Here is a 16,137-nt window from a genome sequence, read left to right as displayed (position 1 = left end):
GTGCAAGGCATCCTTTTCTGTGGCTGGCTGCCCGTCTGTCTCGCCGTCTGTCTGCTCCTTCGTTCAAAATTGATCAGGAGCGCTGTGATATAGTGAAGCCAAGGCTGCTCCAAAGTCAACAAAAGAGCACTCAATACTCTAGTCTATATACACTCCACACACACACACACACACACACACACACACACACACACACACACACACACACACACACACACACACACACAGCTTTAAGTTGAGCTGAACTTTATGAATTTTTAAGTGGCTTAAGCTTGCGTTTGCCTGCTCACATTATATTTGATGTATTTTTGTTGAATATGCGAAACCAGAAAGAAAGTGATTGCATTAAAATATAATTAAATTCACTTTATTCTATTTATTCTCAGGCTGTGTTTCTGCTGTTGCTATCTAAACCGCTCCTGGCTGATTTGCTTGCTTGCTTGGTTGCCTTTCTCTGTTGTGTTTTGCCAATTGTCGGAAGTGCCTGCGGCTCTTGCATAAGTCACATACACACGCACACACACACGTGTAGCCTTCACATTCTCTATGTAGCACACATGCACAGAGGCAGTTAGACACTTTCTTTTGCTACTTGAGCTTCCGTTTCCGCTTGCCTGGCTGCCCTCGCGTCCGTCTGATCCGTCAGCGCTGTCTGCTTATTTACTTATGCATAGCATATAACCTTAAACATAATTTTGTTTGCTTTTGTGCTGTTTTGTCTCCACGCTTTGCATGCAATTCTGTGTGGCTCGCATGCCCCCCGCCCATCTCACGCCCACAGTTCTTAACTCTGTTGTACATATTTTTCTTCGTTTTTTTTTTTTTGTTGCTATCTAGCGTCAAATTTTATCTATTTGAATCGTGACATGGCCCCACAGTCGGTAAGCAGAAAAAAATGCAGAGGTTAAGTACTTATGTGGGTTTAAACAAAGAAAGATTATAAAACCTCAGACACTAAAAAAAAATCCATTTGAAAATCAGTTCAAGTCTTCGCTAGATAATTCTTGGTACAATAATAATTTGATATGGGTTGTTAACTTGGTTTACTTGCCTTTAATAAATCACACAAAACTCTTGCAAATTCGATTTCAATTAAAGCTCTTCACGTTTGGGGATTGTTGACGAAATTGTAACTCAAGTTGCCGCACTTCGGCGGGCTGACAACAACCATGTCCTGTTCCCGCAGCTTCTTCAGGCGTTGTTGTATCTCCTTAAACTTGTCGTCCAGATCGACGGCGCGATTCGAGATGCGCACATATTTGAGAGCATAGTGCAGATCGGCCATGGGCAAATTATTTTCCTTGATGAACAGCAGCGCTTGTTCCGTCTCCTCCTCGGTGAAAGTCTGCGATTATATAAATATTATAGAAATTCTCTGCAATTGTGTTAGTTAAATTGTTTTTCATACATCCTCGACCTCTGGACAGTATGAGAAGGACTCGTCATCGTCATTAGACAACAAGTCTTCCTGGTGCTCAGTCATTCTGCCTGGCCCGTTCTACTTTTGCTTGGCTTTTTTTTTTAATAAAATTCTCACTTTTAATAATTTTTTTTTCACTTGTAGAATGCTTGGTAGATTGATAGATTTTAACAAATTGTATCTGGACTTTTTTGGGCTGGGTGTGTCTGGGCGTGGCCTACTCTGTGCACACAAATGCCCAGTGCGGTCAAAACAACCCGTCAGCAGTAGCAGCAGCAGCAGCAGCATCGTCAGCTGTCCAGCTGCAATGCCATGCAAGCCAAACAAAATCAAACCGAAACCGAAACCGAAACCGAACCAAACCCAGCCGAAGTGAACCGCAGCTCGCATTTGCAGTTTAGTCGGTTAACCGCTTTTATAGCGGATTTAACGCATTTTCTGTATCCTGGAACTAGCTGGCCTTTTGCACCCACGCCAAAACATGCCAAAATATTTGAATCGAACAATCAACGCGAGGCGCTTCAATGTCCGCCACACCGCGTGGCTACGTGCATTTCCCATTTACCATTTTCCACTTCCCATTTCCCATTTGAGGCCAAGCCTCGTATGTCAACTGTGCATTCATTTCGTAGACTTTCTATTGCTTTATTGCTCCGCCATCGGGCTGACATTGTATGAAAGTTTTGACTGCTGCCTGTTGACCGCTTTTCAATATTATATTGTTCAGACTCCTGCGCCACAAGCTGCCAATTTTGCCACTTGAATATTGTGGATATGGGTGTGTGTGTGTGTGTGCAATTTCATTACGACTCCAAATTGTAGAGGCTATAGTGACTGAGGGAAGTGCAGCAGCAGCAGCAGCAGCTGCCGTGGACCAACTGTGCAGAGGCGAAGCTGCCTAACGCCCAGCTGGAGTCTCTGTGGAATTTGGAGCTGCTGCTCGTCGGACTGATATGGCAGAGTTACCATCAGGTAGCCTTGGAATAGCGGAATATATTTAAGGATAATCTGTGACTTGGCTATATATAAGGCAAGCTTTAACTGGTGGACTTTCATAGAGGACCTTCAGGAAGTTCAACCTCCAATAAGAAATCGAGAAACTTTTTTGATATTCTTACTCACCATATAAAGACATATTTTTTTTTTGTATATAAAATATACATAAATATATTTATGTATAGAAAACGATTTTAAAATGTAAACAAGCGAAAAACAATAATTATATTTAATTTGCGAATTATATTTAACTTTTATATTTATTTATTTATTATTTATTTTTATAAATTAATTAAATTCATTTATATATATTGTAAAATTTTAGCTTATTTTATTGTTAAATACAATATAATTTAAATAAATATTATTAAAGAGCCGGCTGCCAATGCCATCGACTTGAAATGATTTATATGAAACATTTTACATTTGATACATTTTATATCATTAGCTTATGTCACAGTTGAATTCTCCGAAAACATATCATAAAATGTATTTGCGTTTCTTTTGTAATATAAAAGTATTTATTTTATTGGTAAATTGCAAATTATTCTTAGCCCATTTCTTGTGAAACGCTCTCTGCCCTGCAAGAATTGTATTTATTTTGTGCCTTTTTTCGAAATATGGATTCAGTTGAAAATATTTTCGTTCAATTGTCTGTTGTGACATGCAAAATATATTACGCATATTTTTGTTGATTTTTCCGTATGTTCTCATATTGCCTCGCACACATTATATTATATTGCATGTTCTATGCTGTATATCGCATTGTTGTTATTTCTGACAGATGTTATATATGTTTGTATATGTGCGTGCACAACTGCCTCTCTTTCTCTCCCTGTCTCCCTCTCTCGCTCTATTATTCTTTCCTTCTCTTTCTATGTGTTTATACATGTATGCGCCAACATTTATCCATTAATTTGCGCAAATAAAGTTGCCACAACATACGCGCACTCACGAAACCGCAATTGAATCGGGACAGACGTACAGAGAGCGAGAGAGAGAGAGAGAGAGGGAGTGAGTGGGAGGGAGGGAGATAGAGAGTCGTTCTATCTCCGTTTGGCGCAGCCAATATGTATGGATACGCTGAAAGGTAAACAATTTTAATTTATTTGCCCAATAATAAACCCATCAAATAGCAATGGGTGGGTGGGACACACGCACACACATACACACACACACACACGCACACACTGCGAGCGACATTCCCTATTGAAATATACAAATCAAATATGTTAACACGCATACGCCCCGTTAACAGTTCATTGTGGGCCTCGTATTGATGCGAATGTATATGTGTATGTGTGTGTACGTGTGTGTGTGCGCACGTGTGAATACATACACGTGTAGCTGTACAATAATAGATCGCAAATTAAAGCACATCGCTGGCAGGGGACGCATGTGCACACAAAGGACTCTAATAAGCCGCAATGGCAACAGCTGAAAGCCAAGAAAAGTAAATAATATTCTATATATATACATATATGTAGATGGGGAGAGTGGAGTATATTTAAGGAAACTCTAAGCTTTCGAGCTTAATTACCATGCACGTTTGTCAACTTCCATCAGCTGCAATAGTTCAAGGACTCACATGTGCTCAACTCTTGGGTCTGCAAACTTTTAGTCTGTCAACTTTGCAGCAGCGATTCATTTGCTCAGTGGTCAAACAAAAAAAAAAAAAAGGAACAAAGGCTGAGACGTCGTCATCGCAGCAGACTTAACATGTTATGCTTGATTCCTCTGGCAGCTGTCTTGTTCTCAGCTGATTGCAATTTTTAATTGTCAAACGCAGTCGAGTGACAAATGAACGCAGCAGCAGCAAGAGGAGGAGCAGCAGCAACAAGAGGAGGAGTAGCAGCAGCAGCAGCATCAGCAGCAGCTACAGCATCAGCAGCAGCAGTTACAGCAGCAGCAGCAGCAGCTTCAGCAGCAGCAGCTACAGCAGCAGCAGCTACAGCAGCAGCAACTGCAGCAGCAGCAGCAGCAGCAGCAGCAGCAGCAGCAGCAGCAGGAGCAGCAGCAGCTACAGCAGCAGCAACTGCAGCTACAGCAGCAGCTACAGCAGCAGCAACTGCAGCTACAGCAGCAGCAACTGAAGCAGCAGCAGCAACAGCAGCAGCAGCAGGAGCAGCAGCACCTTTAATGACACCTGATATTTTATTAAAGAAATGCAACAGCTGAGCAATGGCTGTCAGCGCACGAATTGTTTTTCCCAAACGTTGAAAAATGTATGAGCTGAGGAAGCAAACAGAGAAAAAGAGAGAGAGAGAGAAGCAGGGAGAAGCAGGGAGAGCATCAACTGCAGCTGAACACAGCAGGAGGCAGCCAGTGCCAACAGCGGACAGCAGCAGGAAGCGATTCGCCCACTTGAAGCACTTGACTGAAATACATCCGATTGTCATCGCCGGATGCCCAGATCTAAAATGCAAATGAAGCTGTCTCGCAATTTCATTTTCGGGCCTCAGCTCGTTCGCTCGGGAGCGGGAGCGCCCGCTGCATTTAATTAGACATTAATATGGAATGCTTTTAACGCTTTGCTGCGGTTAAGTGAAAGTTGGGCTTAAGAGCTTAAGCCGGTGCTAAGTTTAATGCCGTCGCGCGCCTTCGCATTTGCATTTTTGCTGTGGTTCGCCCCCGGTTGGGTTGACTAGGCTGACTCCCAGCCACCCTTGGCTGGCTGGGGGCTGAGTTCATGGCTTCGTTTGGCCCCCCAGCGGGGTTGCAGCTAAACAATTTATTGTTTTAAACGGATTCGTTGTGCCCAAATTCGATTACGGGTAAATTGCCCATTGGCCAATGTTCCAGGATGCCTGACAAAAGCGCAGCATAATTGAATTAAGAGCATGGCAAAGCTCAAAAGCCCTTCCCACCCCGCAATGGTTAACGTTTTAAAGCGTGAAGTGATTAATCGGCGAGAGCAAACCAAACGAATGCGACACACACTAACGCACACACACACACACACACACACACACACACACACACACACACACTCACACACACACACACACACAGCCTACTTATAGACAATGCAATAAAAACTCGTTATTCATGGCTTTATGGATGAGTTTCGCTCTTAATTGCATAGCATTAATTAATTTAATAGCAAACATATATGCATTTGCTTGGCAAAGGAATGGAATTCATGCCACGCCCACTGTATGAGATTCCTTTGTGTGTTTTATGGCTTTCAATTATATTTGCAAATTGCTTTAATATTCTGATAAGTAAACTTTTTATTGTTTATTTTTGTCTGTTGTTTTTTTCTTTTCTAATATTTGTTCTTTTTCTCTCTTTCTCTTTCTTCCTTACTGAAGACATCTGTGAATACTTTTTTGCTCTCTGACGAGTTGGTGTTTGCATTTCTTGCACGCTGAATTTATTAGATTTTATATCGTCTGCCTTTCTCTTTATCTGCCTTGGTTTCTCTACTTTCGAACTCTCTTTATCCAACTGAGTTTATCTCTACCCGTCAATCTATTTTACTCAAACCGACATTCGTATGTGTGCCTCTCCTTAGCTGTTTCACTCTCTCTAGCCCTTCTATGAAATTCTCACACTGCAATTACGCCTTCTCGATATAATTTATATTAATTTCAATAACTATGCAGCTTTCATAATAGTTTTCCACATTTGTTTTTCTGCCCATCAGAGCAAACGAATAGTTCCATTATCTGTTCTATGTGAATTTCAACTATCATTTGAAATTTACTTTTTTTCTTGCTTTTGCGGCCGAACAAACTTTGCAAATCAAATAAACTTCAATGTGGGGGAAAAAATACTGAGCCTGCCTGAGGTCTGCTTTAGAGCTGGAAGAAATAAGTGAATGGAATGGAAAACTGTTAAGAAAACTATGCCAACTAAAGATATGCACTTACGTATTTAGTATTTCCATTTGTATTTGTATTTGTGTTTGTATGTGTGTGTGGGGGATGCGAGCGAGTGAATGAGCGAGTTTTCCGAGCAATGCGCAATGCCAAATGGAGGCGATTGAAAGTTTTCCAGTTGTCGGCAGTTTTTCCGTGCTTGCTGTTGATTTTGCTATCAAACGAGGTTCGAAGGTTCGCAACGCACGAAACGCAGTGAGCTATGATCGAAATAGTTATTTCTGATAGCACTTCAGACAAGTAAGAGTACAGAGAAAAAATCATCAAATTTGTATAGTTTTCCGCCATTTTTCGGGTTTCAGGTATTTATAAGTTAACGCACACACAATGAATGCCGACAATTGCCGCCCAACGTGCCTGGAGATATACGAGGCCATACGTAAGAGCAAGGAGTACCGTTATATCATATATCGCCTCGTTTCGGACTCGGAGGTCGACGTGGAGACCATCGGCCCGCGCGACAACGACTATAACCAGTTCCTGGAGGACCTGACACGGAACGGGTCCGTCGAGTGCCGCTACGGTGTCTTCGATCTGGAATATAGCCACATTTGTGAGGTGACCAAGCAGGAAATCAAACGGGAGAAGCTAGTGCTGCTCTGCTGGTGCCCGGACGAGGCCAAGCCGAAGGGCAAAATACAATATCTGAGCTACTTGCGCAAGTTCATGGATCAGCTGAAGGGCGTTCAGTACTATAAGACGGTGCGCGATAAGTTCGAGCTGTCGCGCGATTCCGTGGAGGGCTACTTCTGTAGAAAGAGTACTAGGCAGTAAAGGAGAGAAATATAGAGAGGGGCAGGCTGTGATACATCATCGTACATTTACGTTAACCTACACCGTTCTACACATTGGTTCATTGAAATTTCAAGTTGCATTCAATTAAATTTATTCCATGCTACGAGCTATTCATTAGCTATTTAGCATGAATTTAAAAATTGTTATTTGTAAAGCATTTTAAAAGTAAAGTAAATTATGAAATAATACTATCGAATCGGATCAACTTTAATCTTCTTGTGCTGTAATCCCTTAGTTTTCTATATAAAGTTTTAAATTCAGCGCACTGGAAAGAGTGAAGAGGGAAGGGGAGGACAGCAATTGCTGCTGTTTATTTGTTTTACAATTTACACCGCCAAGGACAACTGATCGCAGGGCGCCGACAAGGACACTGCGCAGCAAGTCGCTTTCAATTTAGCAGCAAACAGCCAAAGTTTTCACTGCGCTGGACAATAAGCAAGCCAAGGAATGGCTGGCTACACTGCAACGCGCTAACATAAAAAGCCAAGTGGAAAAAGCAAAAGTTTCCACTGACAACGGAACGCCACAAGTAAAAGGTGTTACTTGTCCTCGAAGCTCTGCAGCAGCAGCAGCATCAGCAGCAGCTGCCGAGCGAGGCTGGGGAGTCGCACCCGGTCCATTGTTTTGTAATGGAGAAATATTGTTTAGCATGCGGCGACAGAAGTAAAGAATGAGCATTGACAGCCAGAGCAAGCGCAGAAGGGATAGGGATAGGGATAGGGATAGTGGCGCCACAGACAGCGGCTGAGGCGCACCACACGTTTACAGACGCGGCGTCGAGGCGGTGCTGCTGCCCCCAGCAGCTTGCCCTGCCGCTTGGAATATTATGCATAATGGTTTTTGGTCTATTGACATTTATGGCATTGGACTACTGCAGCGCGACTTCGGCATCCAGCTCGCTCTGCGCAGTGCGAAAGTTTGTCGCGGCCAAAGTTAAAGTAGAGTAGGTTACTTAGCTGGCAATGGGAACGAAAGTTAAAAGCCATGCAATCGAAATGGATACGGGAAAGGCGAGTGCACGAGGCCAGCGACGCCAGCGCGTTGGCAGGTGAAAGCTGCTTATGTGCACCAGAGAAGTAGAAGTGCAGTAGCAGCAGCAGCAGCAGCAGCAGCAGCAGCGACAGCAGTTCATATTAAATTATTAAAATAAAAAGCATTAAAAAATCTCACAAACCCTTATGAAGCTTAAAGGGCGATAATAACTTCAGCATTTCTTAGTAGGGAATTAGCAGAAGCAGATGTCGATGAAAGCTTTTTGAAAACATCTGTTTGATATATAAGCATTAATAATTTTTAATAATATATTATTTTATTTTAATTATGTATATAATATATATATATAATATAATAAAAGACCTTTTTAAGACCAAATATATATCAAATATTATTTAAAATTAAATAAATATAATTTGATATAATATAGTTACCTTTGAAATTTATATTTGGTCTTAAAAGGCTCTTTTATTAAAAAATCATGAGATGTATAGTATTTTTATAATTATTTATATTTATTTATTATTATAATTATTTATAATTTATATTTATAATAATTTATAATTTAAATTAATTAATTTATTATTATATAATATTATTGTATATTTATTCAATATTTATATTATAATTTAGTAATATACTATTATAATTGAAGTATTTATAAATGACAATAAAATTATAAAAATAAAAATAAATAAATAATGAAATATATTAATTTTAATTATTTTTGCATTTAACTTTATTTTTATTTGAATCATATTTAATTTATTCAACTTTTGAAAAAATGTATAGTTCTTTTAAATAATAATTAAATAAATAAGAAATAAAATAAATATACAATATTATTCTTTATTATTCTTTTACAATTTTATTTTAATTATATAAATTTGAGCTTTATTTTTAATAGTTATTTCATTTTTATTTTCTTATTTACTTCCCTCATCTTATTTGTCTATTTTTATTTCGTTTTATTTATATTAATTTCAATAATTCGTTTTGCATAACTAGCACATATCTAAATACGTATATATATGTATATATATATCGATCTAAATATACATGTAATTTTTGTTTTAAATTTCATTTAAATTGTTACTATCCACTGCGCTGTTTAGCCGCTACTACTCGCTTAACTATGTTGGCATTTAGTTCGATACTAAAGCGAGTATTTAACCCACGTCTATGTTCTATGGCCCATAATGAAATCAAATTAAGTCTCGCAGTCATTTGGCTGCCAATTACGAGCTTGAGCTACATAAATCCTGCTCATATCATTAAACTGCTCAACACACACACGCACACACACACACACACACATTCACACACACACGCAAATTGTTGCTGGCCAGAGTCCAATGCACTATCATGAAAAATGTATTCAATTTAAATTTGCCAATTAAGTTGGCCTGGGGCTAGTCGGACTAGTCCAAGCACTCGGCGAGTCCTGTAAATATGACAATTTTTCAACAAACTAAACTAAACGCTGACAACGTTTACGTGAGGGAGGGGCAAGGTGTGGGAAGGCCCCTCTCGCAGGCAAATGGAAATTTGCAGGCGGCCGGCCAACAGAGTCGTTTGTTTGGTGGCATAAAAAGCATTTTGAATAATAAATGCATAATTCCTAGATACAAAAGCGCGTGCCATAAATATTCCATGATAAATTATAGAAAAGCTATTAGGCCAAACAAACGATGGCGCACCCAAGCCGTTGCCGTCTCCTGCTGCCGTCTGCCCTCGCCCACGATATAATGGCTGGACTGCGTTTGACATTTTTCAAATGAGTCTATGTGGAGCCCAAAGCAGTTAGGCATGTGCATTTACTCTGTGTGTGAGAGTGTGTGTGTGTGTGTGTGTGTATCAGTGCTTTTATTTATGTAAATTTGCGTAAATTACCATGGAAATATTTACGGTAAATAGAGCATTTTAAATATTAAAGGTAAATGGAGTTGGGCAGGCTTGTGTGGGCACCTGTATTTGACTTCAGCTCGAGAACTGCTTTGGGCTGCCATTTCAGACTGTTGACTGTCGACTGTCGAGCGTCGCCCCTGCTGAGTTTGAAAAGAACTGCAACATACAAGTTGCAGGCTTTGCATTTAACACAAATGTAAACACGAAACCGGAAACGGAAGCATCAGCACTCAGCACTGAATACCTTTGACGACATACTGAACAGCGAGAACAAAAATATATCACAACAAAAAGAAAAAATCAAGCTCGAATGCAAATGCAAATCGCATATCTGCGGCTGCATGAAAGTCGACTTTTTGCCTACTCTAGCGGGTGAGTGAACGAAGGCATGGAAACTTTTCCTGTATGTAGGAGCTGAGATAAGTTGCTAAGCCAAACACTGTTGGGAATATCGATAGTATACAGCTGTTGGGTTATACTCTGTGATGAAGAACATGCCTATAAATTGCTTGTTGTCTGCCAAAGAGACCTACATATAATTATAGCCAAGTCTGCTGCTCTCTTTATTCATATAGACTCACAATTCTTATAATTATCTTCCATATTCGCTGCTTTTCCAAAGGAGGCCTACTTGCCGACTCGTTGTCTCTCTTTTAATACTTTGTATATTGTATTTTTCTATAAAGATAAATAAATTATATATGAATTAGTGTTGCGATCTTGAGTTAAATTACAATTTTTAATTTTCTTTTTATACACAATTTATGCTTTTCATATTTTAATATTTTTAAAACAATTTATTATTATCGATATAGAAAAAAGGCATATATTGTCTAAGGAGCAGGAGGATATGTATGATGAAAACAATTTAATAAATGCAGAGAGATTTAACTGATTTATATTCATATAAAATTAAATAATATATTATGATAATATATGACAGTATAATATAATATAAAAATATATATATATTATGTAAATATTAGTATGATATTTATTTGAAGTTAAATCATTTCAATCTTAAAATTAAATATATTAATAATTAAGAATTAAATTCGGTACTTTTTTTTACATTTTTAGAATAGTTATTCAATAATTATATATTATTAAATAATTTTCCTTCCAAAAATATTGCCAACTTGCTGCTAAGATTGTTATACCCCGACACAGAATGCAGATTTAGCTTAATCGTAGCTAACACAACCACGCTGTACGTGTGTGTGTGTGTGTTGAGCAGAGTGTGTGGGTGTGTGTGGGAGTCGTCTTGTGGCTCAGCAGTTAAATTAAATATTCTTGTCAAATGCAGCAGTCAGTGAGTCAGTTGCAAATGTTTTTCTAACAATTTCAAATATTTGCACCGCACTTCATAGATTTTAGGCTTTTAAATAATAAAATACAACAGCAGGAGTAGCAGCAGCAGCAGCAGCAGTGAGAACAACAAGTAAAACCCAAAAACTAAAAGAGAAATACTATACGAAGCGCTGAGTGCCGGCAGGATGGAGGCAAGGACGAGAATGTCGGCTCCCATTTCGACAGCTTCCCGTGCAAAGTGTCTTTTTTGGTCGAAAAGTGCTCTACAGTTTAGATATTGTATGTGTTTCTCTGTTCTGTGTGTGTGAGTGTGGGTGTGTGTGAGTGTGGGTGTGTGTCTATTAGATGGGTGCTCTATGAAACATTTGCTTGTGAAGTACGTACTTAAATTGCATTCAAGCTGAGCAGCATTCGTCGTCCTCAAGTAATTTAAGTACATCGCACAAGATCTATACAAATGCTCCACTGCCATCTGTGAGGCTCTGGGCTGGGCTGGTCTGAGCCGAGCTGAGTTGTTAAATAAGTTGGCAGGACGTGTGAATGAGTTTTTAAATATGTGTCGAATTCATGCTGAAAGCCTGAGTGGTTGCCCGATGGCTGCTCTCCGGTTTTTATGTGGGCCGAGACAAATGCTTGCGAAATTCATTGCAGCCCGAGCAAATTGTGTGGAACGAATGCAGGCGACAGCCAACGACACGAAAGCCATCAGAGCCACAGCAGAGCAAATACGAGCTTAAGAAATCTTTAAGGATTACCTATTCGTATGTCAGAAAGTATTCGAATTTTAATTTCTGCTCGGCTTATAATATCCGATAGGTTTTATTGTGAATATGGCCTATAAATAATAACGGGACATGCATATGTATATTTCCATAGCTCACGTTAGACGGACATTAGCATAATACAATGAAATAGGCGCTGTTGATGGACGCCATTAGATAATGCGCTGGGCAACACACAGAAAAGGCAATTAGTAGGCACAGCCACGCCCCTCTGAACGAGCCCCCTGCCACGAGGTGCATTTAGCATTGAGCGATAAAAACTAATACGCCCATTAAAACAAGAAAGGGCAAGTTTATTTAATTAAAGAAGCAGACGAACAGAAAAGAAAAATATATAAATATATGAAGGCAAATGTCTTGCTCATTAAATTTAACCAAGCAAGAAAATAGATAAAAGTAAATATACAAATAACGGAGCACATTGGGAAAACCCTTTTGGCCAATATCTCCCAGCTGCCTATATGAGGCCATCGGCCAATTAGCCTCCGTCCAGGCCAATGCCAAGCACAATGAGCAATATATTTGGCCCTGTCCAGCTGGGCGATGGGACTTCAACGATTTCTCGCATTACTTCCGCTAAATTAATGCCGATTGTGGTGGACGGGCAGCTGGCGTCGGAGCGTCGCCAACTTGACAGAGCGGACTCGCATTTGCCTCGGAATAAACAATGGAAAACTTTTGAAAAGTTACCAAACGAATTCGAGCTGGCCAAATACAACAGGAAGCTGGACAGCAGGTAGGAAACACAGACATACACACAATTATTAAGTATTAATCTGTAAGTTATGTGTACATATGTATATATGTATATATGAAATGCGCATTTGTTAGCTCCCCTCTAAGGTTTTAATGCGTAACAGCGTCAAGGTATTCCATAAATTTTAGCTACAAAGCAGCTTAAGAGGCGCAGAAAAATCCAGAGGCTGAAATTTTTTTCAATTAACTATCTCTGTTATCATAATTTTAAACTTTAGAATCTTAATCAATCATATATTTAATAGAATGTACAAATCAACTTTTTAATTATAAATTCATAAATTCATAAATTCATAAATTTTCATATTATTTTATATTTTTTTATATTATTTTTATTCATATTCATTATTACTACATTACTACATCAAACAGAAATGATTGTATATTAAAAATTTAATTTATATTAATACAAAAAATAGAAAATCTAAAATGAAGTTCTTTATTGTATACTTAAAGCGTTTATCAAAAAATGAATATGAATATTAATATTAATAAGCTACAAATGCAAACAAATCGATTTATAGGAAGAGGTAATAAGATTTTCGAAGGGACTTAACTAAAGAAGAAAAATTATTTACTTGATTGAAACTTAATTTTTAATGTTATAATTCATAAGGGACTTTATTTTTAATCAATTTATGGTATACAAAAGTGTTAAATTCAAGAGTAGGGTACACATTATCCTTTTATACTTAAACACACTATTTTACACAATGAAAATTGATTAAATATAATATAAATATTTTTACCAGCATATGTAAATGAAAGTTTTAACAAATTTAACATTTTCTATATTTTAGTTAGAAATAGAATTTTAATTAAGCAAAAATTGTACTGTTGTAATACATATAATTTTATTCATAAATTAAAAAAATAAATAGGCTCATATATATTGTATTTACATAGATATACATATTCATATTGATAATACACATTCTTGAACCACTCATAATTTTGTGGGACTAGATTTGCTTGCGGCACCACAGTTCAGTTCAACTCAGTTGATGAGCCTGCTGTGTCCGGCTCTGCTTTGCTCTGGTCTCTGGTCTGCTCCTCTTCTCTTTGCTGCTCTCTGCTCTGTGCAAATGTACATTGAACCAGGGCTGCGTTTTACTTTAATTTCTTTTCGCAACGCTTATTATGTATTTTTGCTCGCAGTGCTCCGATTCGTTTCCTTTTTTGCCATATTTTTCGATGGCGATGGCGACTGTCGTGTGGCGTGTCCCATGGCCAAAGTGTCGTCGAATTAAAATTCATGGCAGCGCGTTTAACTGGCGCTGAAAAACGCGCCCAAAAACCATGCCCACTCCCTTGTCCGTTGCTGTTCGTCTTTTACAGTGCTGTCCAGTTCAGTGTGTACATAATTTCTGCTATTTATAGTCGGCTATAAAAAACGAGGTCAGTGCGTAGTCGGCGCAGTCGGCGTCAATGTCTGGCAACGACTTTTGCCTTAATTAAAGTCGTTAAATCGCATAGTAAGAGGTGCGTCTGCCTTTGTGAAAATGTGAAGGTGTGTGTGTGTGATTTTAAATCAAATTAATGAACTGCAAGGCGACTAATGAGCAGCTCATAGATTTAAATGAGCTGCTCGGTCAATGGCCGTGCCACACATTAAAAGGACTAAACAAAATACCGCACAAGTTTCTCCTGCTAAGCTTGAGTGAGGAAGGGAGAGGGAGAGGGAGAGAGCGCCCATCATCAAATTGCTGCAGTCGATAGAGTGAAAGGACTTGAGCCAAAGGGCCGACACTTTAAGTTGGCAACTCCTGCTCACGGCTGCTTTTAATGGCCTTTGAGTGTGTCGGCAGGCGGCAGGCGGCAGGAGCAGGCGGCAGGGCTGTTGGCCAGCTTAATCGGCTCATAAACAATTACTTAACATTATAACACAATTTTCAACTTAATTGTGCACAATTGCAAAAAGTTCAAAGGTTAAGTGACTGCAACAATGAAGGCAACAACTGGGCGAGAGAGCTAGAGAGAGAGGCAGAACAACAGGAAATGAAAGAGTGAGTGAGTGAGTGAGAGAGAGAGTGTCTGCGCGAGACTTAACATAATGAGCGTGGAGTTCAAATAATATCAATTAACTGCAAGTTACGTGCTTCGGCTAATTATCTCGCTTAATAAAGCGCCTAATGAGTGGAAGCAGCTGCCAACGCCCAGCTGCCAAAATACAACAACGCCAAAGAGACTGAGCGAGTGAGAGAGACAGAGAGGGGGAGTGAGAGGTTGATATAGTTATTTCTTTGCTTTTGTCTGCTCCCACACGCTTTTCATAATTCGACTGCCGAGACTTTTCTGCTTCAGCTCCGTCTTTTCTTTGGCTCAGTTTTTTTTCACAATTTTCCTGCATTTTTACCGCATCTCCTGCTTCTTCTTCCTCTTCTTCTCTTTTCTTTTTTGGCTAGCCGTTAAAAATAATTAAACTTAAATCGCTTGGCGGCTTATGAAATTTAATTGTTATGTCTTAACCGTCTCATGCTGTTTGCCATTTAAGGCTGTGGGGCGTGGCTTTAAGACGCCCGCCTTTGAGGTAACTTTTATTTTATTCCCATTTTATTTTTTTTGCTTGCTGCGCATTCGTTCATTTGCATTCGCATTCCCATTCGCATTCCTATTCGCGTTTGCCTGGCTGGAATGAATTTCAACACGCTAAACTAAGCAAATTTTTTACACATTTTAAACAAGAAATAATAAACCGTGTGTTCGGTAAATAAAGGCAAGAGTGGTGCAAGTGTGTGTGTGTATGCTTTAGCATGTGTAGACGTATGTGTGTGTGTGTGACGCTTGAGCTCATTAAGAAAATTTGTGTGGTCGCTTTGGCAACTATTTTCACTCTAGAGCCAGAGCTAGAAAAGGAAGAAAACCCGCCAGGGGCTGCAGCATGAATAATTAATAGGGGGATTTTCTAATATGGGCATATATATAGCTTATAAACGATAAATATTTTAATATTATTATATTTACAGTTAAACTATTTTATTTTGCATATATACTCCTATCAGAGCAAATTAAAATTTGGCTTTATCTTAATCTCTTTATAAATGCCCTTCATGCTCATACTGCTTACATAGTCTTATGTTTATTTAGTGTATCCTTTACTACTTAAGCCCCTGTGTAGTATAAATTAATCCGCCTCTGGTTAACTCTTTCACAGCATTTGCACGAATTCAAAGTGTTGCGTTGGCCAAACAAAAACCAAGTGAACTCTGCATAATTATGCGCAAAATCCGCACATAGGTATAACACATATATTTATATATATATATATACATATATTTATATACTTATGTAT

The 16,137-nt window shown here is 38.9% G+C and overlaps 2 protein-coding genes across 2 annotated transcripts; one reads left to right on the top strand and one right to left on the bottom strand.

The window, feature by feature from the left end:
• Nucleotides 1-1,042: 1,042 nt before the first annotated feature.
• LOC108650666 (uncharacterized) lies at nt 1,043-1,591 on the bottom strand. The gene is made up of 2 exons (XM_018099878.3): nt 1,409-1,591; nt 1,043-1,345 (listed from the first exon to the last, which is right to left on the bottom strand). The coding sequence occupies exons 1-2, from the start codon at nt 1,481-1,483 to the stop codon at nt 1,103-1,105; spliced, it is 318 nt and encodes a 105-aa protein (XP_017955367.1). The 5' UTR covers nt 1,484-1,591; the 3' UTR covers nt 1,043-1,102.
• A 5,036-nt stretch (nt 1,592-6,627) lies between these two features.
• On the top strand, nt 6,628-7,074 carry LOC108650612 (cofilin/actin-depolymerizing factor homolog). The gene has a single exon (XM_018099798.3). It carries the CDS (start codon nt 6,628-6,630, stop codon nt 7,072-7,074), a length of 447 nt encoding a protein of 148 aa, XP_017955287.1.
• The last annotated feature ends 9,063 nt before the right edge of the window (nt 7,075-16,137 follow it).

This window comes from Drosophila navojoa, chromosome 4, assembly GCF_054131105.1.
Source record: "Drosophila navojoa isolate 15081-1374.11 chromosome 4, UAZ_NAV_1.0, whole genome shotgun sequence".
NCBI classification, from domain to species: Eukaryota; Metazoa; Arthropoda; class Insecta; order Diptera; family Drosophilidae; genus Drosophila; species Drosophila navojoa.
This window is presented reverse-complemented; position numbering and strand designations above follow the sequence as displayed.

Bases quoted from the DNA above. Each gene is read 5' to 3' on its own strand.
- LOC108650666 (XM_018099878.3), bottom strand. From the start codon at position 1,483: ATGACTGAGCACCAGGAAGACTTGTTGTCTAATGACGATGACGAGTCC. The intron at 1,346-1,408 runs GTATGAAAAACA...ATATAATCGCAG, and splicing joins ACTGTCCAGAGGTCGAGGAT to ACTTTCACCGAGGAGGAGAC.
- LOC108650612 (XM_018099798.3), top strand. From the start codon at position 6,628: ATGAATGCCGACAATTGCCGCCCAACGTGCCTGGAGATATACGAGGCC.